The sequence below is a fragment of the Malus domestica genome, chromosome 05, assembly GCF_042453785.1.
Source record: "Malus domestica chromosome 05, GDT2T_hap1".
Taxonomy (NCBI): Eukaryota; Viridiplantae; Streptophyta; class Magnoliopsida; order Rosales; family Rosaceae; genus Malus; species Malus domestica.
In genome coordinates, this window is record NC_091665.1 from 7691086 (window position 1) to 7717349 (window position 26264).

General features: G+C 37.6%; 3 protein-coding genes and 2 long non-coding RNA genes across 7 annotated transcripts in view; 1 reads left to right on the plus strand and 4 right to left on the minus strand.

Moving 5' to 3' along the window:
- Positions 1-6404: 6404 nt before the first annotated feature.
- LOC103420112 (uncharacterized) lies at positions 6405-8993 on the minus strand. The gene has a single exon (XM_070821693.1). The coding sequence runs from the start codon at positions 8991-8993 to the stop codon at positions 6405-6407; it is 2589 nt and encodes an 862-aa protein (XP_070677794.1).
- Positions 8994-9351: 358 nt separating this feature from the next.
- LOC114825204 (uncharacterized) lies at positions 9352-11205 on the minus strand. The gene is made up of 3 exons (XM_070821621.1): positions 11023-11205; positions 10449-10931; positions 9352-10348 (listed from the first exon to the last, which is right to left on the minus strand). Exons 2-3 carry the CDS (start codon positions 10528-10530, stop codon positions 9396-9398), a joined length of 1035 nt encoding a protein of 344 aa, XP_070677722.1. The 5' UTR covers positions 10531-10931; positions 11023-11205; the 3' UTR covers positions 9352-9395.
- A 902-nt stretch (positions 11206-12107) lies between these two features.
- Positions 12108-15176, minus strand: LOC103428136 (uncharacterized). 2 transcript variants are annotated; one of them, XR_011581733.1, is made up of 3 exons: positions 14904-15155; positions 14712-14806; positions 12108-12406 (listed from the first exon to the last, which is right to left on the minus strand). It is a non-coding gene; the product is annotated as an uncharacterized lncRNA (long non-coding RNA). The 2 variants fall into 2 exon arrangements; XR_011581734.1 differs by lacking the exon at positions 12108-12406 and adding an exon at positions 13902-14013 and having other exon boundaries at positions 14904-15176.
- A 219-nt stretch (positions 15177-15395) lies between these two features.
- Positions 15396-25417, plus strand: LOC103428133 (uncharacterized). Of its 2 annotated transcripts, none has more exons than XM_008366234.4 (4): positions 15396-16495; positions 17052-17193; positions 17277-18470; positions 24786-25417. In XM_008366234.4, exons 1-4 carry the CDS (start codon positions 15474-15476, stop codon positions 25155-25157), a joined length of 2730 nt encoding a protein of 909 aa, XP_008364456.4. In that variant the 5' UTR covers positions 15396-15473; the 3' UTR covers positions 25158-25417. The 2 variants fall into 2 exon arrangements, with proteins under 2 accessions (XP_008364456.4, XP_008364455.4); XM_008366233.4 differs by having other exon boundaries at positions 15403-16495; positions 17274-18470.
- The window catches only part of LOC139196631 (uncharacterized), a 91166-nt gene continuing 82501 nt past the window's right edge, over positions 17600-26264 (minus strand). Inside the window, exon 2 of the long non-coding RNA XR_011581735.1 lies at positions 17600-17820. This is a non-coding gene — a long non-coding RNA (uncharacterized lncRNA). The remainder of the gene's footprint in view (positions 17821-26264) is intronic.

The following is a 26264-nucleotide window of genomic DNA, read 5'->3' on the forward strand; positions in this document are numbered from 1 at the left end:
GTTGAATTCCATTGTTGTGCTGGAAGTTCCATTGTTGTGCTGGAAGTGAGTTCTGAAGATCACTGGAGGAACTTTTCAACCCAAATGACCCAAATTTCATTCAGTGCTAAGAGTTGTACCAAATATCTATTTGGTGTCGATTTGCAGCTTATATTATGTCAAGTGTGTGTCAGTGACTGGGCTTTCATGAAGCAGCAAGCAGAGTTCAAGTCTGCTATTGAGCAGCAGCCGACAAATGCGTGCGATTGGCACTGTTGCTGAAGCTTATGCAATAAGAGAGAGATTATTAGCTTGCAATGTTGCTGGGTTTGGTAAGATTGTTTGGGTCATATATAAAAATAAGGCCTGCTATGGGCTAACACATTTTTATTTACTTAAAAGTCATGCGATGCCGACCCATTAACTCCAAAGCCTAACTTGGGTTTCGGGAGGGTTGCTTTCCATCACACCTCAACTAACCAGGGGCTTAGACTCATTCCTCTCCGAAGCGTGTCTGCCACATGACAATCAGATTTGAGAATATCTAGTCTCCTTAGATAACGATGAACACGTCACCAAACATGTTGTCGTTGTCTCAGGGGCATGTGAGCGTTGTGTATTTCAGAAGAAGGCCACCAATCATAACTTGTAGTTATTGTCAACACCAAAAAGACTGATCTACCCCTACTCCAGCTCAGGGTTTGCTAGACAAGGAGTCGATGATGACCTACAACAAGAAGGAGAAAAAGAGTGTGGTAGAGGAGAAATTATGCATATTCAATTGTAGATATGGGTGACGGATACCATGGTTTAGCAGCTTTAGCTAGCATTAGTTAGGTTTTTTTAGCGGTTGACAATTTTATTAAAACTAGGAATACAAGGCCTAACCTTTCATTTTATTAAATGAAAACTAATGAAAATGACTTGAAAACTTTGAGTTTTAATCAAAATGACAAAAAGGTGTTGTAAGTGAATAGTACTAGGAGTGACGTTTTAGAGTAAAAATGTCATTTTCATTAAAAGTGAACAGTACCATGAATGTTTCGTTAAAATTTCCTTTTATTGATGTGAATAAAAAAGCCCAACAAAATTTATGGGCTTAGAAAATGATGCAAAAGCAACCAAAAGAGTCTAAAATTTTACATATATATAATTATATTATACACTATATAACAGATGTAAAAATTAAAATAAACCCTAAACCCCTAAGCACTAGACCCCTTCCCACTGTCTGACTACCACTAACCGCTTTTTATAACCTTGTTTATATCTAACAAAATTCTTCCATTGATCACAAACAAAAGAATAAAATTCTTCAAGCAAGCAAAGTTTCAAGAAAAATAAAGATAGAATAAAGCGAAGAAAGCAGTTTATTAAAATTCTAGTAAAGTGATAAACTTGCACGAAGATTGGCAAAATCTAACACAAGCTAAACAAAGCAGACTACCCATTTAGCAGCTTGGATGACTTTGGGCTTTCCAGCAGTAGTTTGCTCATTCGACACTTCATCTTTACTAGGTCTGATATTTACTTTGTCCTTGACTGCTCCATCTACGGTATCTGAGAAATCAAACTCAAGCAATTCTCTCCTTCTTGGCAAGCAGCACATATGTAGCATCAGCAGAAGGAGCAGGCTTTGGTGCCTTTTTAACAGCTGAATCCACTTTTCCAAGTGACGGACTTTCCTCCCCACTTCTTGCATTGGCGAGCTTTTAAGAAGCCAATCTGGACTTAGCCACAACTAGATATGTTAGATCCCACATCACCTAGGGGAGTGATCCTTATATGTATATTCCCATCCCTACCTAGCACGAGGCTTTTTGGGAGTTCACTGGCTTTAGATTCCGTAGGAACTCCAAAGTTAAGCGAGTAGCGCACGAGAGCACTCTCATGATGGGTGACCCACTGAGAAGTTCTTGTGTGAGTTCCCAGAAACAAAATCGTGAGGACGTGGTCGGGGCCCAAAGCGGGCAATATCGTGCTATGATGGAGTCGAGCCCGGGATGTGGTGGGGGACCCGGGCCGGGATGTGACAAATTGAAGTTGATTAAGGGTGATGGTGAATGGTGATACTCACCAGAACAACGAATCGCCATCGAAAATCCCCGAGTTCTCCGGTGAAGTTTTACCTGAATTAGACCTTAAAAACCCTTGATTTTTTGTGGAGGTGGAAGGAGGAAGGTAGTTGAGCAGGTTGCAGGTGAAGGAGATAAGAAAATTAGTTGAGAAATGGTGGAAATTTGCATGAAGTTGGCCGGTTTTGCCAAATAGCCAATGGAGTACACAGGTTCTAGAAATGGGGAAAGAAAAAATGTCCACCCTCCCCCCTATTCGTCCTTTTTCAACCCCCCATCACATGCCCCTTAACCCAATTATGTATATTTGGGCCTTTAATCCTCCAATGGAATTTAAATAATTTCCACTACCTAAAGTTTCACAACGTCAAACGTTCGTAAATATACTGTTATAATTCGGACTTGCAAACAGCTTTTGCCTATGCGTTCGTGGGTTCGAGATCTATTTAAAGACACTAGTTGTAACTTCGAAATATCAACGAAAGATAAAGATTGATTATAAAACTTCCAACTCGATAAATAATCAATTACTAAACTTATAATTAGTGGAATTAAAATTAACTCATAAAGATAACATAATCGCGAAATACGAATTTAAATTATGAAATACGTAATAAATGGTGAAATTCCGGGGATGAGATTTCACATCCTTCCCCCCTTAAAAAGAGTTTAGACCCTTAAACTCAACGCACCTGAGTCAAATAGATGGGGATAATGTTGGCGCATCTTTACCTCTGGTTTCCAAGTTGATTCCTCCACACCATGATTGTTCCATAATACGCGTACCAATGAAATAGTCTTGGTGCGGAGAGCTTTCTCTCTTTGATCAATAATTTCAACGGGGTACTCCTCATAAGTGAGATTCTCCTTAACCTGAATAGGCTCATAAGAAGTGACATGGGAAGGATCACTACGATACCTTCGGAGTGAGGATACATGGAACACTGGGTGAATGTAGACAACTCTGGAGGTAGTGCAAGGCAATAGGCAACTTCGCCCACTCTCTCCAATACCTCAAATGGTCCAATACCTTTAACTCCAGACCCAGATGCTGGAAACAGCTCGACGTCAAGTTTTCTGGAAGCAACAAAAAGACTTCTTCTCAACTGAATGTCCAACAAGCAGGCCAACTTACTAGCCAGGCACTGCCCTTCTTTAGCGACAGCTCCGTGGCTCTTAGCCATGCCATCCTGGGCCTTGCCAACTGATGTGCCAGACTACCCCCATGGTTGTCCAGCGACAACACTATCCAAGAAGAAAAAATTCAACTTTTTCTTATCTTGGTGTGGCACAAAAAATAAAAAAAGAACAATGACGATCAACTCTTTGCAAGGGCAAGCAAAGAAGAAAACTACTGGAGGGTTTACAATATCCTTTAGCCTTTTCTCTCTCTTTTTATAGGGATAACATTGTTCTTTGAGTTTACTTAGTCCTTTGCTTAAGGCAGACTTAAATAAGTCTTGGTGGCAATTGACTTCCCTTTCATAGTGAAGACTCTATTTCCAAAACAAGGTGGAAGATCTACATCAAAATAACTCTCTACACACCTAAGCAGCTTGGGATTTCTACACCTATTGCCCTTTTATGCTTGCAGCCCAGTAGGTGTAGGGGCATTTGTGGAGCAAAAAAAATCCAAAAAATCCTGGAGGCGACACATGAACTTTATCTCAAGAAAGACAAGATTTCTCTCATTGAACGGGCATGGTTCTCAAATACTCCCACGAGCAGCTCAGCATTCCTGAAGGTCCAAGTAGAGGACTACGATTGCTCAAAGCTCCCGTGCTCATGGCATGAAAAAATCAAAGGTATTAAAGATATGATTAATTACTAAATCTCATCTTTAATACATTCCTAATTGAAGATCAACTCAATCAAGTAAGAAATCCCTGTTACAATCAATCAAGGATACTTCCACCATTATCCCAATATATTATCTCTTAATTAATATCTTGAGAATATTATTTCCTTATTATCCAACGGATGACACACCTTGACCAATATGATTTTGCCATGTGTAGGGCAAAACCCTAACACTATAGCCAGCCACCTTCTCCTATAAATACCTTCATCTCCACCAAAATTTGGTAAGCTTTTTGCTATGCATACAAGCCCTAAGCACTCACTCATTTTAGAGATACTAACTTAGGCATCAAAGATTCATTGGCCAAACTTTCCCCCCTCCCCCAACCTCGTGGGCGCGTGAGGCTTTGGTCTTTGATCAAAGATGTTACTTGTTTTGTAGATACAAATTCGTCAAGATTGAAGACGACGGATTTTACGACCACAACATCGCTTAAAAAACTTTTTTGTTTTTTGGGTTGAATAGTGCGTCTTTGTCTAATTATTACAGCCCCGTAAAGGTAATTAGGCAGTATGTCTTTTGGCAAAATATATAATTTTAGGTCTTCATATTCACATTTGGCTTTTAGGTAGATTTTATGATATCCTACAAACTATATTATGATGCTAGAAGTTCTTTGATAATTATTTCAACTTTTCGATTTTAGTTTTGCGAATGAAAGCTTATTTTGTAACTATTTCAGTTTTCAAAAAAATAAAACAAAAAACTCAAAGATAAAATTTAAAAATGCAAGAAAGTAGTTTTCACTCTTTGGTTAAGTTTTCAATTTTTTGAAGGGTGAATGCTTGCTCACCATCCTACTTATTAGTTATTACCATTTGATGAGTTTAAATTTTGACATTTGTGTTTATCGACCACACATATCTCGAAATTTAAACTCACTTATGGGTGATAAGGAAAAAATATTTCATTTTCTCAAAGATATAAATTGAATGTAGTTACCCAACAAGTTTTCAATTTAAAAAAAAGGTGAAAAAATGAAAATGAAAGTGTTATCAAACAGCTATATATAAAAGCCTCTTATTGAAACAAGAGTAATGTTAGAGTGATCACATATTTAAATCATATTTTATAAGAGAAATGCTAAGAGAACTCTGTAACATCCCACATCACCCAAGAGAGTGGATCCTGTAAGTCTTATATGTATATTCCCATCTCTACCTAATACAAGGCCTTTTGGGAGCTCACTGGTTTCGGGTTCCATCGGAATTTCGAAGTTAAGCGAGTGATCAATCCCATGATGGTGACCCACTGGGAAGTTCTCGTGTGAGTTCTCAGGATGTGGTGGGGGCCCGAGCGGGGATGTGACAACTCTCTCAAAAGTAGGACTCTCTTCGAGTTTTTTGTTATGTTATGTTTTTAACACAATATTTTATAATGTTAGCACATGAATTAAGATGACAGAGTACACAGGAGAGCTTTACTTTTGAGAGAGTACCCTCAACATTTTTCATTTTATAAACTATATGATACAATTGTTGATGATTAAATTATTATAGCCTCTCCGCACGCACTAACGTGCGTGCGAGAGGCATTTTTGCATCACGGGCGCTACGCGCCCCTAAAGGTGTATTGGGTTAGTCTTTTTCATTGTGATTGTCAAGATATATTTTAGATGTATTGAGCAAAGAGGAACTTTATCTTTATCATGCACGTCTTAAAAAATTGTCATATTTTTTGTTTTCACTTTGCCTACAGTAATGAAGCAACATCATCTGGAAGCAAGTTCCTACCTTGTGTTCATAAACAATAGTAAGTAGATGTGAATAAAAAAAAAGTAGATGAAAACATTAAGTACTCGTAGCAAAATACAAAACAACTTAAATGTCAAAATATAAAACCGACATCACAATATGTACATTTTTCACAATACCCATAAAGTCTATATGCCATTGTTTCTTTTGAAAAGAAAATTGACATCAATGCTGCAATTTCCATCCATTCGTTCCTGATTGACACTTCAAATTTTCATTGCCAATCTACAAACAATAGTGAGAAAATTAAAAATCAAATAAAAAGAGTTAAATGATAAGTGAGAAATGCATATTGAAAGATTATCGTTAATAAAGTTGTTACCTATTAGGAATCACCATAATTAGCTGGAATGAAGCAAGACTTCTTTGTATACTACATTCAGTGTAAATACACCTTGTTGGCCGACTATGGAGCCATTTTTTACTAACACAGTTGTGGTTGACTTTGAGACCCCCCTCGATAAAGCCACATATAATTGTCCATGACTGAAGACGTGATCTGGAAGGTAAACGCCTACATGTGGTATTGTCTGACCTTGAGATTTGTTTATAGTGATAGAGAAACTTAGTTTCACTGGAAACTGCTTTCTTGTAAGTTCAAATGGAAGCCCAGCAATATCAGTAGTTTTAAGAGGGATTCTTGGTAAAAAAACTCTGGATCCGGCAAATTGTCCAGTTAGAATTTCAGCATCAATAAGATTTCGGTAAGAACCACGACACAATAATCTTGTACCATTACACAATCCCAATTTTGGATCGATATTCCTTAAAAGCATGATTGGAGCACCTCTTTTTAGAGTTAACTTGTGCGGAGGCACCACCAAGTGAGATTGAATTCAAGAACTCTGGCTGATACAAATTCCTTTCATCATCCTCAACTGAATCAAATGAATACATTGTCTCTTCTAAACCTGGAAACATATTGATTATCTTTTCATTTAACATATCAACGTCTTCATTTGTAGGAGTTACCACTGCCCTTTCCACCATGTAGGTTGCATCATTCATATGATCCTCTAAGTTAGGGAAGATTTTGGCAATTAATTGATTAATGGAATGCTCACTCTCCCATGCTATCACCATGCATTCAGGTAGTTTTACCATATCATCCATAATAACATCTTCATTCCCATCACCAACACGAAGTAAAAATTCTGAAAATTCACGATCATTTATGGATCTCATGTTTTGTTTGAGTTTTAAAATGTTTACCTCTGACCAAAATGATGCCTTAACAACACTTGCTTGGATTAGTTCGGACTTGGTTCCTTTCCGGATAACAGGAAGAACTTGTCGAAAATCTCCCCCAAATATCATTATTTTTCCCCCAAATGGTAAGTCAATATCCGTTAGGTCTCTGAATGTTCGATCGAGTGCTTCAAATGCATGACGATGCGTCATTGTTGCTTCATCCCAGATAATTGCCTTTGCCTTTTGTATTAGCTTTGCTAAATCAGATTGCTTACCAATCGAACACATCGATGATGCATCGAGACTAAGTGGTATCTTGAATTTAGAATGTGTTGTCCTCCCACCAGGCAATATCGTAGCTGCTATTCCAGATGATGTTGTTGCTAATACTATGTGCCCCAACCTTCTCAAGCTTGCTAACAATGCGCGATATAAGTAAGTTTTTCCAGTTCCACCGGGACCATCCACAAAAAAAGTTGCATTCTCTGATCGTTGAACCGCACCCATTATTATGTTAAACGCATTTCTTTGGTCATCATTTAAGCGTTCAATTGCATCAAGATCTTGTTGTGGAATACCTATGGATATCTCATCTTCAATACATCTTGTCATTCCTGAACTTGATTCATTTCCTCTTGTCATTTGGGGGAAATCAAACTCGTTTATACTCTTATTAAATTGAACCAAAAGTATGTTCAACTCACGCAAGAGTCTGTTGGTAGCAAGTGTGGGAGTCATGTTAGTCATGGTAACATAATCTTCTATCATGAATGGATAGAACTCATCCCATAACCCTCGAACACCAATTGGTGCACAATATACCAATATGGTGACGAATAATCTTCGTAAAGCCGATGGCATTTGAATTGTGGAGGCCTCTAGCAAACATTGTCGAATACTGTCATCTCTTTCTAATAAACCTTGTTGTTCTGCTGCCTGTTTAAATGTTGGATGCAAAACCCCATTAATCGTTCTCAAGTTTGTGAAGGATGTTGGTCCTCTAACATGATTAAGAAGAATTCGAAGGTAAAATTTTTCACCTTCAGCAGGTGAAACTGCATATATTCGCCCAATAACCTTGTTACGATTCATTCTTTTAGACCACTTTCTTTGAGCTTGAATCCATCTGTAATGTGATGGGATTTCCATGTATAAGTACCGTCGCGCTTCTGCATCCACATGATTAAGTGTAAAAAATTCAGTTAACATTGTCTTTCTTGTACTCTCATCATGTAGAATATTTATTATGCTCTCATCGGCACGAAACTGAACTTGGTGCATATTAGGAAGATGTATTTGCAATCGCTCAACAGATGGGTAAATTCGATTAATAATGAACTTGAATATCTTCCATAATGCCTCTGGTGCGCAAACCCATCTTGCATCCTGAAACTGCTTTATTTCATCGTATTCAAGGTCTGATTGCACTTCGACTGTCACTCTATCTGGGCCTTTGTAAACATACTTATATAAGTACTTGACACTTTTTATGCTTGCACAAATTTCAACATTGATGTGACAATCATACCTTAACAGCAACCATGGATTATATGGAATGACCCAACTATTATCAACCATTATGTTTCCTTGTCGATCAAGAGAAACGGGCAATCGATTTCCTCGCCTTTGATAAATTGGATACGAATCATTTCCTTGAACAGTGACTGGTGCAAATGGTTTGGGATACTTTCTCTTACAGCTCCCATTTTTCATACATGGAGATTGAGGATTATGAATCCCACATGGGCCATGAATCATATGCTTTAACACCACATTGTAAAGTTGAGGCTCTACGTCTTCGTTTGGTATTTCAGCTCTAACAATTCGGTCATACTCATCTGGGTTATTGATCTTATCATTTTCATCTAACACCACCAGCATATGCACATGTGGAAGACCACGTTTCTGAAACTCAATAACGTATGCGTACGCAACAACACTGCCCAATACCCCATTTTCAATGATGTCTTCTTTTAGTTGCTCAAGTTTTGCACGAAATACTCTAGTGAGTAAGTCAGGACGATCTTGTGGAGTTTGTCCAGCGAGTAATTCACTTTTGATTTCTTCCCAACTTGGGTTACATGTCATGGTAATAAAAAGATCTGGCTTTCCGAATCTTTGAACCAGAGTCATTGCATCTTGATATCGTTGGTACATGTCACGTGGGCTTCCAACAAATGATGATGGTAAAATAATTCTACGCCCAATGCTCCCTGTTAATTTTTTATTTTCAATTAACTATATATATTGTACAGATTTTGAACAAAGTTATATTTTTAAATAACGATAACTGAAATGATATATATACCTGCATTGTGTTGACCTGCATTTAAAGAGTCTTGAAGTCCTTTATAGAGATCTGCTCTAACTGTGGCTTGATTAGAACGCAGCCATCGAAGTTTTTGTGATTCAATTTTAATGTAGTTATCTACAGCATATTGTTGCAAGAGACGTCCACCTCGAAGCAAAAGTGATGATCCATTATGGCGTATCTGCAGAAGCAAATTTCATATATTGCTTTTAATATGGGAATCATCATTCATTTATATATATTGGGAAGTAAATTATGTTATTGGTACAAACCTGTAACATATAAGCATAATAGTCGCAACATGTTATTGCTCTTCCACCATCATCGCGACTATTAACATCCCAACCATATGTACCGTAAGGTAGCAATAGTGGATACTGTAACGGATCATAAAATCCGACATAGTCTCGGACGTGAGAAAGTCTTCCACTAATTGTCTCGACCACGATATCCCTTCCATTTGCAATGGTGGCATCATCTCCATCTATTATAATTGCTGCAACTTGTGATGCTGATGGTAGACTATACTGACGTCGATCTATTGGTTGCTCTTTTAGGATCAACTTGCAATTCGGCAAATCTTGGCGTTGTCCGAGGCTTCGCAATGTATGAACAAAAGGATTATGGTTGTTCAACATCTGTTGTATCTTTTCAACCACACGTCTATCTAAAACTTCACTTTCACACATTTGGTTTTCAACTTCATGCTCAGTGTCATATATATAGGCTTGTAAAAATCGCGGTCTGTTTCCTTCATGTGGTAAAAGTCCACCAATCTTATGATATAATGCACCTTGAGCACGAAATGTGTAAATCCCACGGCCACTAATATTTATTCTTTCATCCACGTGTACTCCCATTGAAGTGAATGAAAATGCGTGATTGTAAGCTCGAATATTTTGCCTGAAGTGTCTACCCTCATTTGTTTGGTCAGAGAAAAGAGCAACCATTTCTGGTGGAGATTGTATTGGGGGTAAAGCAACTCTTCCTTTCAAGCAACACATATTCAAAGTTTCTCGAGTAAACAATCGTGCGTAGCAGTACGAACATGTGGTTGGAGCAGGTAAGCGGCAACCTAGGATACCTCGATTCTCATTATAATTTCTAGCACAATTGTGGTTTCTTCTTCCTCTACTTTGCCGCACATGACGATTGGTTCTAGTTGCATGTTCTTCTTCTGATATTTGTACATGAATATCCAACACTCATTATAAGAATTTCCTTTGTAACTAATAATATATGTTTTATATATAGATAGAATTATATACTAAGCTCACCATTATGGGGAAGAGTTGAGAGCATCCCATCATATATTTGTGACCTATTCGAATGTGTCAATGATCCTATATGAGTACGCATTGTAGCAGAAGTTTGGTCATCACGATTTGTGATATCTGACAAAACCCTTGAACTCGCGCTTTCATGCTCAATTTGTTCTAATAAATACACCACATTATAATATGATTAGGTAAAAATTTAATGTTTAATATTTAATATATTTAGTTGTGGTCTAATATTTTGTAAGACTACCAATAAAAATAACTACAACATTGAGATCAATATGAGAGTACGAACAAAAGAATAAAATGAGATTTCAATGCACAAAATAGTGTTCTAAAAATTACCTAATTTTTAAAGTGTGAAACAAATACAAATAAAGAAATTTAAATAAATACCTGGAATTTGTTGTTGTATATTACTGGGGTTGACCTCAACATCATAGTTAGCCAAATCAACTCGTTCTTGTATATTACTGGGACCTACTTGTTGCATAGTTTAAAAAAAATAGAAATTAGATTTTTAAATTTTTTTTAATTATGAGTTTAAGAAAAAAGAATATGAAATAAATACCAGGAATTTCTTGCTGTATGTTACTGGGGGATGTCATAGTATGATCATCACTTGGAGTTGGAATTTGTTGTCTTTTTTCTTGTGCTATTAGACGTCGTCGAGCTAGATATCTTTGATGTTCTTCAGGACTCAATGATTGACGCCACTGTCTTGTACGACTTTGAGCACACTCCATGGAAAAATTTATCTAAAAAATTAATAAACATAATGAACCTAAATAGAATACAAATTTTGTGACATTCCACAAATACGAAAAGGTGTATACAGATGCCTACGAACAGATGAAAACAAAAGCTTTATGTACACAACACTATAATACAAAAGAACAAAATAAAATGATGACAAAATATTTTTGAAGTGTAATAATTATCCGTGCAAGGAAATGATGGGCCTATATACACTTGCCGGTTGATGTTAAGACTTGAATGGAAATGTGAAAGACGTGATGCTTTAATTATTTCATTTTTTGGGGTTAGGATTTGTTTGGATTTGATTAAGCATGTGACTTGGGGAGGTCAATGTTGGTAATTTGGGAGGTACTGATTGTGTTAAATTTGTGCCAAAATATTTACGGTTGGTTTTTACATATCTTAACGCAAAACATCTTAAATTCCTAAAACATGGTACGTGTTAAGATAAATTAACGCAAAAATGGTTTCCGTACCAAATTTTTACACAAAACATCTTAAAAATATCTTAAAGATGGTTTCCATACCAAATTTTTGCGTTAAGATATTTTGGGATCTTATCTATTGTTAAGATGTTTGGTACGCGCCCCTAAAAATGGTTTTGCTTTAAGATGTTTTGCATTTGTAAAAACACGGGGTATCTCTTAAAAATTAGGCCAAAGTAGGTTATTGAAGCCAAGTACAAATGCTGAATTTGTGCCAGTTTAAGTCGTGTACAAATTTTGGTTTTTAATTTAATACAAATTCATTTAAGGTCAGGCCATGAAAACAGCTTTTTTTTTTTTTTTTTTTTTTCAATTAATGGTTGTTCACAAATTTGTCACTTGAGGTGGAAAGAAAAAAAGAAGTTGTGTGTTTTCTTACACCTAACGCTAGAGTGCAATAAAACACAAAATAGGCTAGGAAATCATTCATCGTATAAGAAAGAACTTGGTACATAAGCAGGAGCATCCAAATAAGATTTCAAGCAAAGAGAATGGTGATACACGAAATACATAGTTATTCTGATTGTATATAGGAATAATGAATATGTATTCGTCCATAAAAAAAAATAAAAAACAAAAAAAATAGGAGAAAAGTACCAACTAACAGTACCGAAGGGAACTAATGTATTTACCCTCTATTCTTTATTTGTCCTTCTTCTTTCTGTTGCATTTATGTTCGCGTCTTCAAGCGCATCATACAATCTCAGTTTCCTGTTGACAACAACGGAGGCATATATATCATCTTATCCTCACAATACCACAAAATACAGCTCAATACATATTGGATTCTCTTTGAACACTTTATTTTACCAAAATCTGTTAAAGATGAGTTGATTTAAACTATAATTTGCTCTATTTTTGTAGACCTGTATGTTGAGTTGGTTAGTGTAAAAGAATATACTATAATCAAACGAAGAACATAGAATTGACCAAGTTGCTTCAAGTCATGAAGCCTGAAATGCAATGAAATCAATTCATTTGCAGCAAACAACATATACATATTTTTTTCGGCACAGAGGTATACAAAAACCAACCTACCTGTAAAACTCCTACGTATCAATAAATCATAACTAACAACCAATCATGACGAACAAACCCCATCAAGCCCAAGCTCAAATACAAACGCCACTAACATAATCACCCACAATTCATTACAGTAAACACAAAACCTGCCAAGAAATTACGTTCAGAAAACTTTTAATTCAAAACCACTTGCAGAAAACTTTTAATCCAAAACCAAGAAATTAACCACCAAGGAATCGCTGTAAAACCACTCACACTAAACTTTAATCCGATAAATCATCTGAAACCAGGGCTCGGCTCAAAATATAAAAAACTTCAAAATTAACCAAAAAATATTTGTTAGACTATCCGAAAACACAATTCAGACCAAACAGGAAAGAAGAAGAAAACAAAACAGTTGGAACCAAACGGCATCAAACATGGAAACCAGATAGTCATTTAGCAGAAACTTCTGGTCCGTCAAGAACTTGAATAGACCCACAAAAACCAAGAAAAATACAAAAAAATTGACATAGAGTAGCGGGAAAAATGCTTACCAAATGGTTCTTCAAGGTTAACGATTTCAGAGTTTTTGTTCTAAATACAAAAAATTTGACAGAGTGTGTGCGAGTTCTTCCTCATTCACCCATTTGAGAGAGAGAGAGAGAGAGAGAGAGAGAGAGAGAGAGAGAGATGGAAGGTACCTAATGACAGAGAAGTAAATAGTTGAAGAAATACTCGAGGATTTGTGTAAATCCTAACGTTTATTTTTCGGATTGCAAGTTTCAGATGAAGAAATCATACAGTTATGAAACCAGGGCTCGGCTCAAAATATAAAAAACTTCAAAATTAACCAAAAAATATTTGTTAGACTATCCGAAAACACAATTCAGACCAAACAGGAAAGAAGAAGAAAACAAAACAGTCGGAACCAAACGGCATCAAACATGGAAACCAGATAGTCATTTAGCAGAAACTTCTGGTCCGTCAAGAACTTGAATAGACCCACAAAAACCAAGAAAAATACAAAAAAATTGACATAGAGTAGCGGGAAAAATGCTTACCAAATGGTTCTTCAAGGTTAACGATTTCAGAGTTTTTGTTCTAAATACAAAAAATTTGACAGAGTGTGTGCGAGTTCTTCCTCATTCACCCATTTGAGAGAGAGAGAGAGAGAGAGAGAGAGAGAGAGAGATGGAAGGTACCTAATGACAGAGAAGTAAATAGTTGAAGAAATACTCGAGGATTTGTGTAAATCCTAACGTTTATTTTTCGGATTGCAAGTTTCAGATGAAGAAATCATACAGAAGCGGGGTCTGTACACAACACAAAAGTAATGAACACATATTAGTTTAAATAACAGAATTTAATTCACACATTACCCTAAAGCATTAGTAAAACAGAAACAACAATTGGTAATTCAGTAACTGCTTAAATGTCTTTGGCATTCCACAAAAGCAAAAATTAAGCCAGAAACTAAATAACCAATACGCAAAACAGAGAGCTTTCTACAATTGGTCCAAAACCCATTTAAAAAATCTGGTAAATCTAAATAATTTCGAATGGTTCAAATGACAATCGAGTTCAATACTCCAAATTAGTATATATGAAACTAAGGTCGTGATGAACAATTTAATTAAGCATAGAGTACCTAGATTGAAGTAGAAAGTGAAATTGTCTAGCGAAAACCCATCTCAAGAATCTGGTCAGGATAAGGATAATATTGTTCGAGAAAATTATCCAATTTATCTAATGTTTTCAAAGCTACCTGGCAATGACAAACACAAAAATAATACAAAGTTTAACAGGAATCAGAACATATGTGTACATATACATAAGCATATCAGTTCTTCCAACCTTCCAGTAGATAGAATATAATTAAATTTATTTCCTGCAACTACTCAAAAACCACAAAACAATCAAATTTATTTGCTACTCAGTAACCCAATTTCCCAGTATATACAATATCCAAAAATTACGTTTTGGAAAAAGAGAATAATAAAGAATAACTCACATTTTTTCCCTTTACTTTCGCTCCATTTTTCTTCACCGATCTCCTCCTCTGCTTCTTACTCTTCAATTTTCCGACTCCACAAAACCCGAAATTGACTACAATAAACTTAAAACCCATCAAAAACTTGAACAAACGCAAAAACCCAAGGAAAGCACAGAAAATATGAGAGTGAGTATTAGAGAAAATTCTTACCGGATCGTCCTTGAAAGTTAGGATTTCTGGGTTTTTAGTCTAAAAGAATGAGGGCGCATTCTTCCTCAGCGCATCGTCTGCACATTTATTTTCAGGATTGCCAGTTTCAGATGAAGAAATCATCCAATTTTCCCTTTTGTATGCTTTGTGGGGATCGAGAACGTGCGATACATGGCTGTTCCATGTCGGGTCCATCAACCGCTGCAGTTGTTGCTCTGATCGTGCGATAGATGGTTTCCGTCTTACCTTTGAGTGCTTCTTCAGACAGGATGTGATCCAAAGGCTGAGAATGAACTTAAAGTGTGAGTATCTTATCCACTGGTTGTGAATTAATGTTGTTGAGAATTCAGTTTTATTACGTTTTTAACCCTATTTTCAAGACAGTTATTTTTTGGTTTTTTGGGTACTAAGTGAGGGCATTTTAGGCATTTTGGAATGTTTCACCAAACTGGGGCTCTCACTTTATATATATAGATAAGTATTGGTTAATGTGGTTATTTATTATTATTGAAAGTTGGTCCAGCTAACATGCTTTTAGGGTAAAATGGGATAGAGGACAAACTTTTTTTGATGGGGATAGTAACATTGATGGGTGCTTTTACCTTTTTACCACAACGAAACCTCTCCACAGTCCCACGCCATTTTCCTCACACTGTTACAGTCTCACAGACACTCTGTCAAGCAGCGCCACTCCAAATGGCGACAACAGCCACCGTCCCGCGGCCACAATCGCCACAAGAAGCAAACATTCCCTTAGACTCCTTAACCCACATAGACATCAGCACACTCTCTCAATCGGAGCTCCAAGCGCTCTCCCTCTTCTCCTCTTCCTCCTCCTCGGCCTTAAACCTCTGCCGCACCCAAGACCTCATCGTCCCCAAAATTGACCGATCTGTCTTCAACGAGAGCGCTGGTTCCCGCCGCCAAACGTACTCTCGTCCCCGCCGTCAACAGTCTGATACCTCCACTGCCGCCGCCGCCACTGGCCACCGTCGTCGCGTTGCCGGCCTGCTTGCCACCCCTCCTAAGCTCACTCCAGTGCCACCGGATGACCCCGAACGCAACGAGAACCATGCGATCATCGCTCACCTCAAGAACCTCATTTCCCAGGACCCCAAATTCGGCCAAATCGACTTCGAGCCCGCCCAGACGGCGTTGTTTTCCAGGGTGCTCAGCCCTAATCCCAACATGGGGAGTGGAATCGTAGGTTTGGAGGGGAGAGGTGAAATGGGGGTGAAGAAAAGGAAGCGAGGGAGGAAGCCCAAAGTGAAAGTCTTGGGTTTGGAGAATGAGGGATATGCGGGTATGGGGATGGTGAATAAGGAGGGCGCCGCGGTGGACATTTCGGGTTTGGAGAATGCAGAAGAGCCTTTTGGGGAGGAATTGAGGCGGAGGACGGTGGGTTTGGAAACGGAGGAGCAGTTGTTGGGGTTTATGAGGGACTTGGGTGGGCAGTGGGGGAGTAGGAGGAAGAAGAGGAAGATTGTTGATGCCAGTGAGTTCGGGGATGCCTTGCCGGTCGGTTGGAAGCTCTTGCTGGGCCTTAAGAGGAAGGAAGGACGTGCTTGGATTTACTGCCGCCGATACATAAGGTTTTACTTGCTTGGAAGCTCTTTTTTTCTTCAGTTCAGTCACTTGTATTTGGCTTTGCATCATTGAGGTCTAATTAGTTATTATTTGAAGATAGTTTAATATTCTATTGCTCGACATTTACTTTGCCATGACATTTCTGTTGATCATTGAACTCCCGATTGTTAGAACTTTGTATGCATGCATCGTTAGGGGTGCCCGGAATTCAAAGTTTATTTACTTATTTTTTTTTTGTATCATTTCCATGAGAATGCTTCTTTTGTATGGTAACATAGATTATCTTAGCAGATCATCCTTGAGTAATGATGATCAAATTAGGATTCTGTACTGGTTTTCACCCCTCTTACAAACGAATTACTGGAGACACAAACACAGTTATTGCTATAGTTTGGTAATGATGAAAATAGTATAACCTGAACAAAATGTATAACTAGTTAACTCGTGCCTTGTGGTTATTTATATTTTCATTTCAGTATTCCTCTACTTTGTATCCTGTATTTTGGAGTCACCTCTCTCGCTTGTGTTTCTCATCATTACAAGTTGCTTGATACTTTCCAGCCCTACTGGAGAACAATTTCTGACCTGCAAGGAAGTTTCTTCATTTCTGCACTCCTTCTCTGATCACAATAATGCACGACAGCCAGATGGTGGTCATGGGCGTGAGAATGTTCTGGAAGGGTGCATAGTGGCTACTGAAAATGTAAGTTATATATTATTGCAGCTGTTTGGTTTATTGTACCTTCGATAATAAATCCTTTTCAAATTTTGTTTGGGGTGCAGCAGCATGCTGATAAGGATGGAGACCGTAGGCAAGACGTGAATTCCAGCGCTGCTCTAGTTGTGTCTTCTATATCTAATGGGCGTGAAAAGGAAGTTACCTTATTGGGAGTAGACAATCTTGCTGAGGTTCAGATACATGACCTTTTTGAATGTCACAAATGCAATATGACTTTTAATGAGAAGGATTCATATTTGCAGCATCTATTGTCTTTTCACCAGAGGACTACAAGGAGGTATAGACTTGGTTCTACTGTTGGTGATGGTGTGATAATTAAAGATGGGAAATATGAATGCCAGTTTTGCCATAAGGTATTTTTGGAAAGGCGTCGCTACAATGGTCATGTAGGGATTCATGTTCGAAATTATGTCAGGAGGGTGGAAGAATCGCCTGGTCCATCAACACTTCAAAAGAGAATAGAGTCTCCAAACAGCGAAGGTTTGCCATCAAGGATCTCAAAAATGGATGCTCTGATTGAAATTGCTCAAAACTCTATCATAGAAACCTCAACTGCTGAACCTAATGATCAATCCAAAGGTGATGCTGCACCTGATAAACCATACATGGGATTTAGTTCAGAAATTCCTGCTTCCGATTCTCATCAAGAAATGAACATAGATTCACCTCTTAGTGAACAGGACCTGGAGGGTCGCTTGTTTGACATAATTGATTCAGATCAACATGATAGTGAACATACAATAACTGATGGAAGTGTGGAAGGAACTGATGATCCTATGGAAGTTGTAGATATTAAGGACTCTTTTATGAAAACAGCTGAGTTATCAGCTACGGAGATGAACGGTAAACCATCTGAATGTCCTTGGAAAAAAGATGGCTTGGCATCCACCTCTGACGAATTAGAGAAGTCTGGTACTAATCAGGATGGAGCTACTCACTGCAAGATAGATGCTTCTTCGGATGACAAATATATTTGTGATGCAGTAGGGAATGCAATTTTGAATTGCACAAGTGCATCAGAGCAGCCCAATGCCATTGAACACAGCACTAACAATAGTGAACAAGCAATTTACTTTGGTAGCAGCATTGATCACGAACCATCTAAATCTAATGATACTTTGATAGAATCTGTATGCCAAGTTTATGAAGGAAATGAACTGCAAATCGGGATTTCTGACTCCTCAGTACCACTGGTGCAATCATTGGTCTGCTTTCCCAAATCTACTGCAATATTGGATAAGGTACTATCAAGCATTGCTGCCATATTTTGTTTCTTTCTGGTTTCCAGATATACTGATACACCTGAGTCGCGTTCAAAGTGTTTTCTTCAAAACTAAAACGGAAATTATTGTTGAAGAACTGGCATTGAAAAAATATATATCATGTTTCTTTTTCCCACATCTACTGCTATATAGGATAAGGTACCATCAAGCATTGCTGCCATATTTTGTTTCTTTCTGGTGTCCAGATACACTGATACACCTGAGTCTCATTCAAACTTTTTTCTTCAAAATTAAAACCGAAATTATTGTTGAAGAACTGACATTGAAAAAATATATATCATGTTTCTTTTTCCAAGATTGGAACCCTGCCCGAAATATAGCAATATAAGAAGTCTATAATTTTGTTTATATGGTTTTTGTTGATTGAATTTGTTTATAAGTTGTCAGTGTGTTGGCTGTGGAACTATTAGTCTATTGTCTTTTTGTACGGTGTTCTAGTTTTATTTTGGTAAGAATCTCTTTTCCTACTAAAGGGAAGAAGCTAATGTTTACTGATCAAATAATTGTCTACTTTGTCTGTTTAAATTATTTGATTCAAATACTATTACTTCTATTGTCGCATCAAATTATTTGATTCAATACTATTGCTTCTTTTGTCGCATTAATGAGTTAACAAAAGAAATAGGTGCTATGTGCTTAACACGCAAATACACTTCGTTAAAGGAAAAAGGACTACATTGTGGGACCTGTAAGAAGGTCTCATAATCAGAAGATTCCGATCCAACTAATTGTTTAGTGGCCTTCAAGGATTATCCATGCAAGGAGAGTCCAGTGGACTCTTTAGTCGTCTAATTGTCATGAAATAAATAGAGGGACAAAGTGTTGCCGATAAACTTATTAAGTGATCATGTGGGTAACTAAATAAGTAGATTTTGATTTGAGAACTTATAGTGATGCTTGGAGGAGAATTAAAAGATAGACGGAGCTGATACTGAGACCATATTTTTGCATGGGCCCCACAAATTTGTTAGTGTTTGATATTTCTGATTAGCAAAGGAGGAAGGAAGATGAATGCACAGAGACGATGAGAAAAGAATGGTTGCTCTTCCTCTCTGCAAAATTCAGAGGGATATTCTATTTCATTAATGCTTCTCTCACTCACTCACACAACGTGCAGGGAGAGATATTACAGCTAACAAGAGCTGAGCTGGATCAACTCATCAGAAAAATTGATCTCAGCCATTCATTACCTAACAACTAGGATTATCACACATGGCACTCATGGCCTTACATCTTTTGACTTTACACTTGGGTAGATATGCTCAAGTGAATACACAAATAAACTCATCTTATTTCATTAATACTAATCAGCTATAGACTTATAATTCAACACTCCCCTTTAAGTCTTGATCTGATTTTACTCCAAGCATATTTCTGAGATAGTTGAACCGATCCTTAGCCAAAGGTTTTGTGAAAATATCTGCTAACTGCTCTTCAGTGGGACAGTACACTAAATCAATGATTCCTTCCTGCATTGCATCTTTAATGAAGTGATACCTTCTATCTATGTGTTTAGTCTTCTGGTGAAACACAGAATTCTTGGTGATTGCAATTGCAGAGGTGTTGTCACATTGCAATGGAGTTGCTTCAGTTTGAAGTTCTTCAAAATCTTCCAATACAAATCTGAGCCAGATTGCTTGTGCAGTGGCATTTGATGCACTTATGTACTCTGCTTCTGCAGTGGATAATGCCACGCAGCTTTGTTTAACTGAAGCCTAAGAAAAAACTCCACTTCCAAAAGAAAATGCATAACCGGATGTACTTTTGCTATCATCTGGTGATCCACCCCAGACACTGTCGCAATAGCCAATCAACATTGCCTTCTTGCCTTTTGTATACTCCAAACCATAGTCTAGAATCCCTTTGATGTATCTGAGCACACGTTTGGCAGTTCCAAAATGCTTGCTAGTAGGACAATGCATAAATATAGCAAGTAGACTAGATGCATACATAATGTCCGGCCTAGTAGCAGTAAGATATAGAAGACTTCCCACAATGCTTCTGTATAATTCTTCACTTACTGCTCCACTTCCATCATCTTTGGTTAATTTCTCAGTCGCCACAAGTGGTGTGATCACAGATTTGCACTCATTTAGACCGAACTTGTTTAGTAAAGAACTTGCATATTTCTTTTGGTGAATGAAAATGCTAAAGTTGGTCTGAATTATCCCCATTCCAAGAAAATGATTGAGAAGACCCAAATCTGTCATTTCATATTTTCTTTTCATGTCTTCTTTGAATTCTTCAAGCATCTGTCTATTACTACCAGTATAGACTATGTCATCCACGTAGATAGAAACAATCAGAACGTCTTGCCCCCTTGCTTTGGTGTACAGTGTTGGTTCACTCAAACTTTTCTCAAAACCACATTGAAAGAAGTATGTATCAATTTCTCCATACCAAGCCCTTGAAGCCTGTTTTAACCCGTACAGAGCTTTATGCAGTTTGTAGACTTTATCTTCCTTTCCCTTGACTACGTATCCTTCGGGCTGATCTACATAAACTTCTACCAATACACCATTTAGAAATGCTAATTTTACATCAAGCTGATAGAATTTCCAGCTCTTATGTGCTGCCAAAGCTACAAGTGTCTTGATAGTATCCAATCTAGCCACTGGAGCATAAGTTTCATTGTAGTCTAGCTCTGGCTTTTGAGCATAACCCTTTGCAACTAGCCTGGCTTTGTTTTTTAAAACTGAACCATCAAGATTTAACTTGGTTTTGTAGACCCATTTAACTCCAATAATCGGCTTTTCTGGTGGTCTATCCACAAGCTTCCAGGTGCCATTCTTCTTAATCATGGCTAATTCATCTTCCATTGCCTTTAACCATGATTCATCTTGAGCTGCATCTGCATATCTTTTTGGTTCCAGAATGCATGAGTTGCATTGGGCAAGAACATCATTCAAATTTCTCCATTTCAGAGGTGAGTGATCATAAGTCTCTGAAATCTTTGCAGATTCAGGGGTACAAATTTCTTGTTCTTCTGTATAAGAGGGAAAACTAGAGCTGGGGGAGCTTTCTTCAATTTCACTCAACTCATGAATTCACACCAACTACATTTTCAGGTTGATCCTGAATGTAGGTTGCAGCAACTGAATTTTGTGAATTTTCTTTCCAATTCCAAGTCATAGATTCATCAAAAACTACATCTCTTGACAAGATTAGGTTCTTAGTGTGAGGATCAAATATTCTGTATCCTTTCTCACATGTAGCATATCCCACAAACACACCTTTGACACTCTTAGCATCTAGCTTTTGTCTTGTCTCAGTAGGCACATGTACATAGCACAGGGAACCAAAAATCTTGAGATGGGCTATACCTGGTTTTCTACCACTATAAGCTTCAAAAGGAGTTGTATTTCCAAGTGCCTTTGTAGGACACCTATTTAGAATATACACAGCTGTGTGTATAGCTTCGGCCCAAAGAAAGTATGTCATATCTCTATCATGAAGCATAACTTTTGCCATTTCAACCACAGTTCGGTTTTTCCTTTCCACTACTCCATTCTGTTGAGGAGTATAAGCCATTGTAAGTTGTCTTTGAATGCCTTCAGCATCACAGAACTTAGTGAACTCAGATGATAAGAATTCTCCACCTCTGTCACTCCTTAGGCATTTAAGTTTGAAACCACTCTGCAACTCCACCATAGACTTAAATTTTTTGAAATAATTGAATGCATCAGATTTGTATCTGAGAAAATACACCCAAATCATCCTTGTACAGTCATCAATGAATAGCATGAAATACTTGTTTTCAGCCAAGGATGCATTTTGCATAGGACCACACAGATCAACATGAATAAGTTCTAGATGACAGTTTGCTCTCCAGGCTTGTTCTTTTGGAAACCAGTCTCTATGTTGTTTTCCAAATTGACATCCTTGACATACATCTTTGATTGCTTCTAGATATGGAAGACCATGCACCATATTCTTCTCATTGAGTTACTGAAGCCCCCTGAAGTTCAAGTGACCTAGTCTTGTGTGCCAAATCTGAGTGAGTGCTCTATGCTAGCCTTCAGAACCAACTGATTGTTTTTCAACAGAGAAAGAGGGTAGCATCTATTTTCCTTCTTCTTGACCTTCATGACAAGATTGTCAAGTGAAGGTCCATCAAATATACTACACAAGCCTCTTCCAAATACTAGATAATATCCATGCTCATCCATTTGTCCAACACTCAGTAAGTTCTCTTTTAACCCTGGCAAGTGCATGACTTCTCTGATATACTTTTTACCTCTATTTGTATCTATCTGCAATGAACCCATTCCAACAACATTCACTAACACACTAGTAGGCATTTGCACTTTTCCAGCAACATTTGTTTTTATGTCAACAAGAAGATCATCATTCCCTGTCATGTGGTTACTACAACCACTGTCAACATACCAATTTCCATTGACATTTGTCTCTGAGATTGCACTATTAGCATAGAACAAATTCCCTGTCACTTCCACTTGATTTGCAGAGTTTGCCTTTTGCACATTCTTCCCTACAGTGCATTCTTTAGCCCAATGACCAAACTTATCGCATGTATAACATTTGGGCTTCCCCTTATACCTACATTCACCAAAATGAAACTTAGAGCACACTCTACACTGGTTTGATACTCTATTGACCCAATGACTGATTGATATGAATTTGATGCAGGACTATTGAAAGATTTCTGTTGGAATCAAGGTTTTGAATCCCATTTCTTTCCCTTAGAGTTCCAATTCTTCTGGAATTTTGATGAACTAGATTGAATTCCACTTCTATTTTGCCCTTTGGGACTCACTGAGAATGATGCAAATGCCTTCTCAGTGGTATCAACATTATGCAAATCAAACCGTTGTTCTTGACTCTTCAAGATTGCAACAACTTCCTGCAATTCTACAGTCTCTAGACACTTTGTATTTTCTATAACCAAACAGATCGAATCATAAGGTTTACTTAGACTTATCAGAACCTTCTGCACAAGTCTCTCATTAGAAAGAGATTCACCAAATGTTCTCATCTGATTAATTAAGTCATTCAGCCTTGTGAGATAACTAGATAAGGATTCATCATCTCGCATTCTAGCATACTCAAATTCTCTTCTAAGATTTTGAAGTTCTACAGATCTAACCTGATCACCACTGTGGTATTCACCGTACAGTAGATCCCATGCCATCTTGGCTGAGTCGGCGTTGGCAATCCGAGGAAAGATCTGATCAGAAACAGCATTTTGTATAATACCTAGAGCCTTTGCATCCCTCATGAGCACAGCAACCATTTCATCACCGTCGTCTTCCGACGACCCTTCAGCTTCCTTCTTCTTCTTCTTTGAATCGGGTGTTGGCAATCCCTTTTCTACCAGATTCCATAACCCAATGGATTTGAAGATTGTTACCATTTTAATTCTCCAAAACTCATAGTTCTCACCGGAGAAGATTGGAGTTCTCACTTCCGAGCTTCCAGATCCAGACATCTTGCAAACCTTTCGTGAGCTTCGATTGAGTCGGTGACCTCACAGATTTACGCCTAGATTTTAAATGACGCAACCTGGCTTTGAGGCCATGTTAGTGTTTGATATTTCTGATTAGCAAAGGAGAAGGAAGGAAGATGAATGCACAAAGACGATGAGAAAAGAATGGTTGCTCTTCCTCTCTGCAAAATTCACAGAGGGATATTCTATTTCATTAATGCTTCTCTCACTCACTCACACAACGTGCAGGGAGAGATATTACAGCTAACAAGAGCTGAGCTGGATCAACACATCAGAAAAATTGATCTCAGCCATTCATTACCTAACAACTAGGATTATCACACATGGCACTCATGGCCTTACATCTTTTGACTTTACACTTGGTAGATATGCTCAAGTGAATACACAAATAAACTCATCTTATTTCACTAATACTAATCAGCTATAGACTTATAATTCAACAAAATTGGTCCTTGTCATAAAATGAGGACATTGAGATGGTGGAATTATATGTATGTATATATCAGAAATTTGATCGTTGATTGTAGTTTTTTTATCAAAATTTTCCATGGTAGACCTTGTAACTAATTGGTTACATGTTAAGTGACAGTTAATTTTTCATTAGGACTACAATAACGAAAGACATGGTGCAAACTGAGTGCACTGGCGTTTTAGGATTCATACAGCTGACCCCACTAAGTGGGAGAAGGCTTGGTGGTTGTTGTACTATAATAACGAATCTTAGACGTGATTATATTTCTTTGTTCTGTGCAATATGTTGTCTGCTTAAGAAAATTAATTTTATTGTCCGTTCTCCGTGTTGAAAGGGAGACGAGCATCTTAGTAGTGCTTCCCAGAGACATGATGAAACAGGGTTTGAGGAGCTGAGGTTGGAGGAAATAGAACCTCTGAAGTATGGATTTCCTAGTGGGCACGAATCTCTTACACTGCACGAGGTACCCATGGATTTGACAAACAACGCGGGGATGGAAAAGGCATTTGGTTCCGCTGTCCAGTTTGAATCAGAAGAAGCCATCTTAAGCATGGCTGGCAGACATCAGATAACAACAGCGTGTGTATGGTGCGGAGTAGAGTTCAACCATGAGGCTGTTGATTCCGAAATACAACCAGATTCCGTTGGTTTTATGTGTCCAACTTGCAAAACAAAAATCTCTGGGCAGCTCAATGTGGTTGGGTAACGACATGCCAGGGAATGCTAATCCTCTCTAAATGGCAGTCTATCATTTCATGTGATTAGTTTCTAGTGATGTCTGTAAATTTTATTTTACTAACCTGACCATTTTGGAATGTTTCCATTTCGCCTTTTTGTAATATTTAGTCATAATTCCCGAAATATTGTTTTCCCCCCTCTCCTCCTCCTCCCTCTGTTTTTCGGGTCAATTTGAACCTATATTGGCTAGCATTCACTTTGGAGAAATGAATTCCACGCTCTTTTCCACCTTCTGCACTCCCCCTCTTAATTATGGCCCATGATTCTCTTTGATTTATTTAAGAGAAATGCAGCTAATGCAACGCTTATCACATTTTTCATACTACAACCATCTCTCTTACAAAATAGGGCTATGTGGGTTTGATCTTTATTAGAGAGGTGGTATGAGTGTAGTAAAAATATGGTAAGAGTGACATTTTTTTTATTTAAGAGAATTGTAATAATGGTTTTTTAACTTTAATCTAATTGAAGTAATCGTCTCTCAACTAAAAATTTATGACCGTTGGTCTCTTAATTTCTTAAAACATGCAACTATGATCATTTTCTTCAATTCTGTTAGAACTTTCATTAAAATGAGTCATGTGCCACGCATATGAGGTTGAATCGAGGGGCAAATAAGAAAAACCAAACGAGAAAAATTGTAACAATAATTCCTTAACTTTAACCCAACTGGAGCAATAATCCCTCAATTTTTACCCAATTGGAGCAATGGTTCCTTAACTCTAATCCAATTGGAGCAATTGTCATTTCAACATAACTTATTTTGACGGGATTTTGATGGAGTTAACGAAAGAGGCTATAGTTGCACGTTTTGATGAGTTAAGTAACTAATGATCATGCGTTTTTAGTTGAAGGACCATCACTCTAATTAAATTAAAATTGAAGGACCATTGTTATAATTTCCCTTTATTTAATTATATAGCTAAAAAAGAGATGTACTTGAAGTGAAAAATGATGTGCATAAATCATTTCCCTCCCCTTGCTATGATTATGCTGCGTGAATTCGTATCCTTCCCTCCCTCAGTTTTCTCCTGTCAGCGGTTAACTGAGAATCTAAGAGAGATCAGAATTAAAG

Bases quoted from the DNA above. Each gene is read 5' to 3' on its own strand.
- LOC103420112 (XM_070821693.1), bottom strand. From the start codon at position 8,993: ATGACTCTGGTTCAAAGATTCGGAAAGCCAGATCTTTTTATTACCATG.
- LOC114825204 (XM_070821621.1), bottom strand. From the start codon at position 10,530: ATGCGTACTCATATAGGATCATTGACACATTCGAATAGGTCACAAATA. The intron at 10,349-10,448 runs GTGAGCTTAGTA...TACAAATATCAG, and splicing joins CTCAACTCTTCCCCATAATG to AAGAAGAACATGCAACTAGA.
- LOC103428133 (XM_008366233.4), top strand. From the start codon at position 15,474: ATGGGGATAGTAACATTGATGGGTGCTTTTACCTTTTTACCACAACGA. The intron at 16,496-17,051 runs GTTTTACTTGCT...GATACTTTCCAG, and splicing joins TACTGCCGCCGATACATAAG to CCCTACTGGAGAACAATTTC. The intron at 17,194-17,273 runs GTAAGTTATATA...TTTGGGGTGCAG, and splicing joins GCATAGTGGCTACTGAAAAT to CAGCATGCTGATAAGGATGG.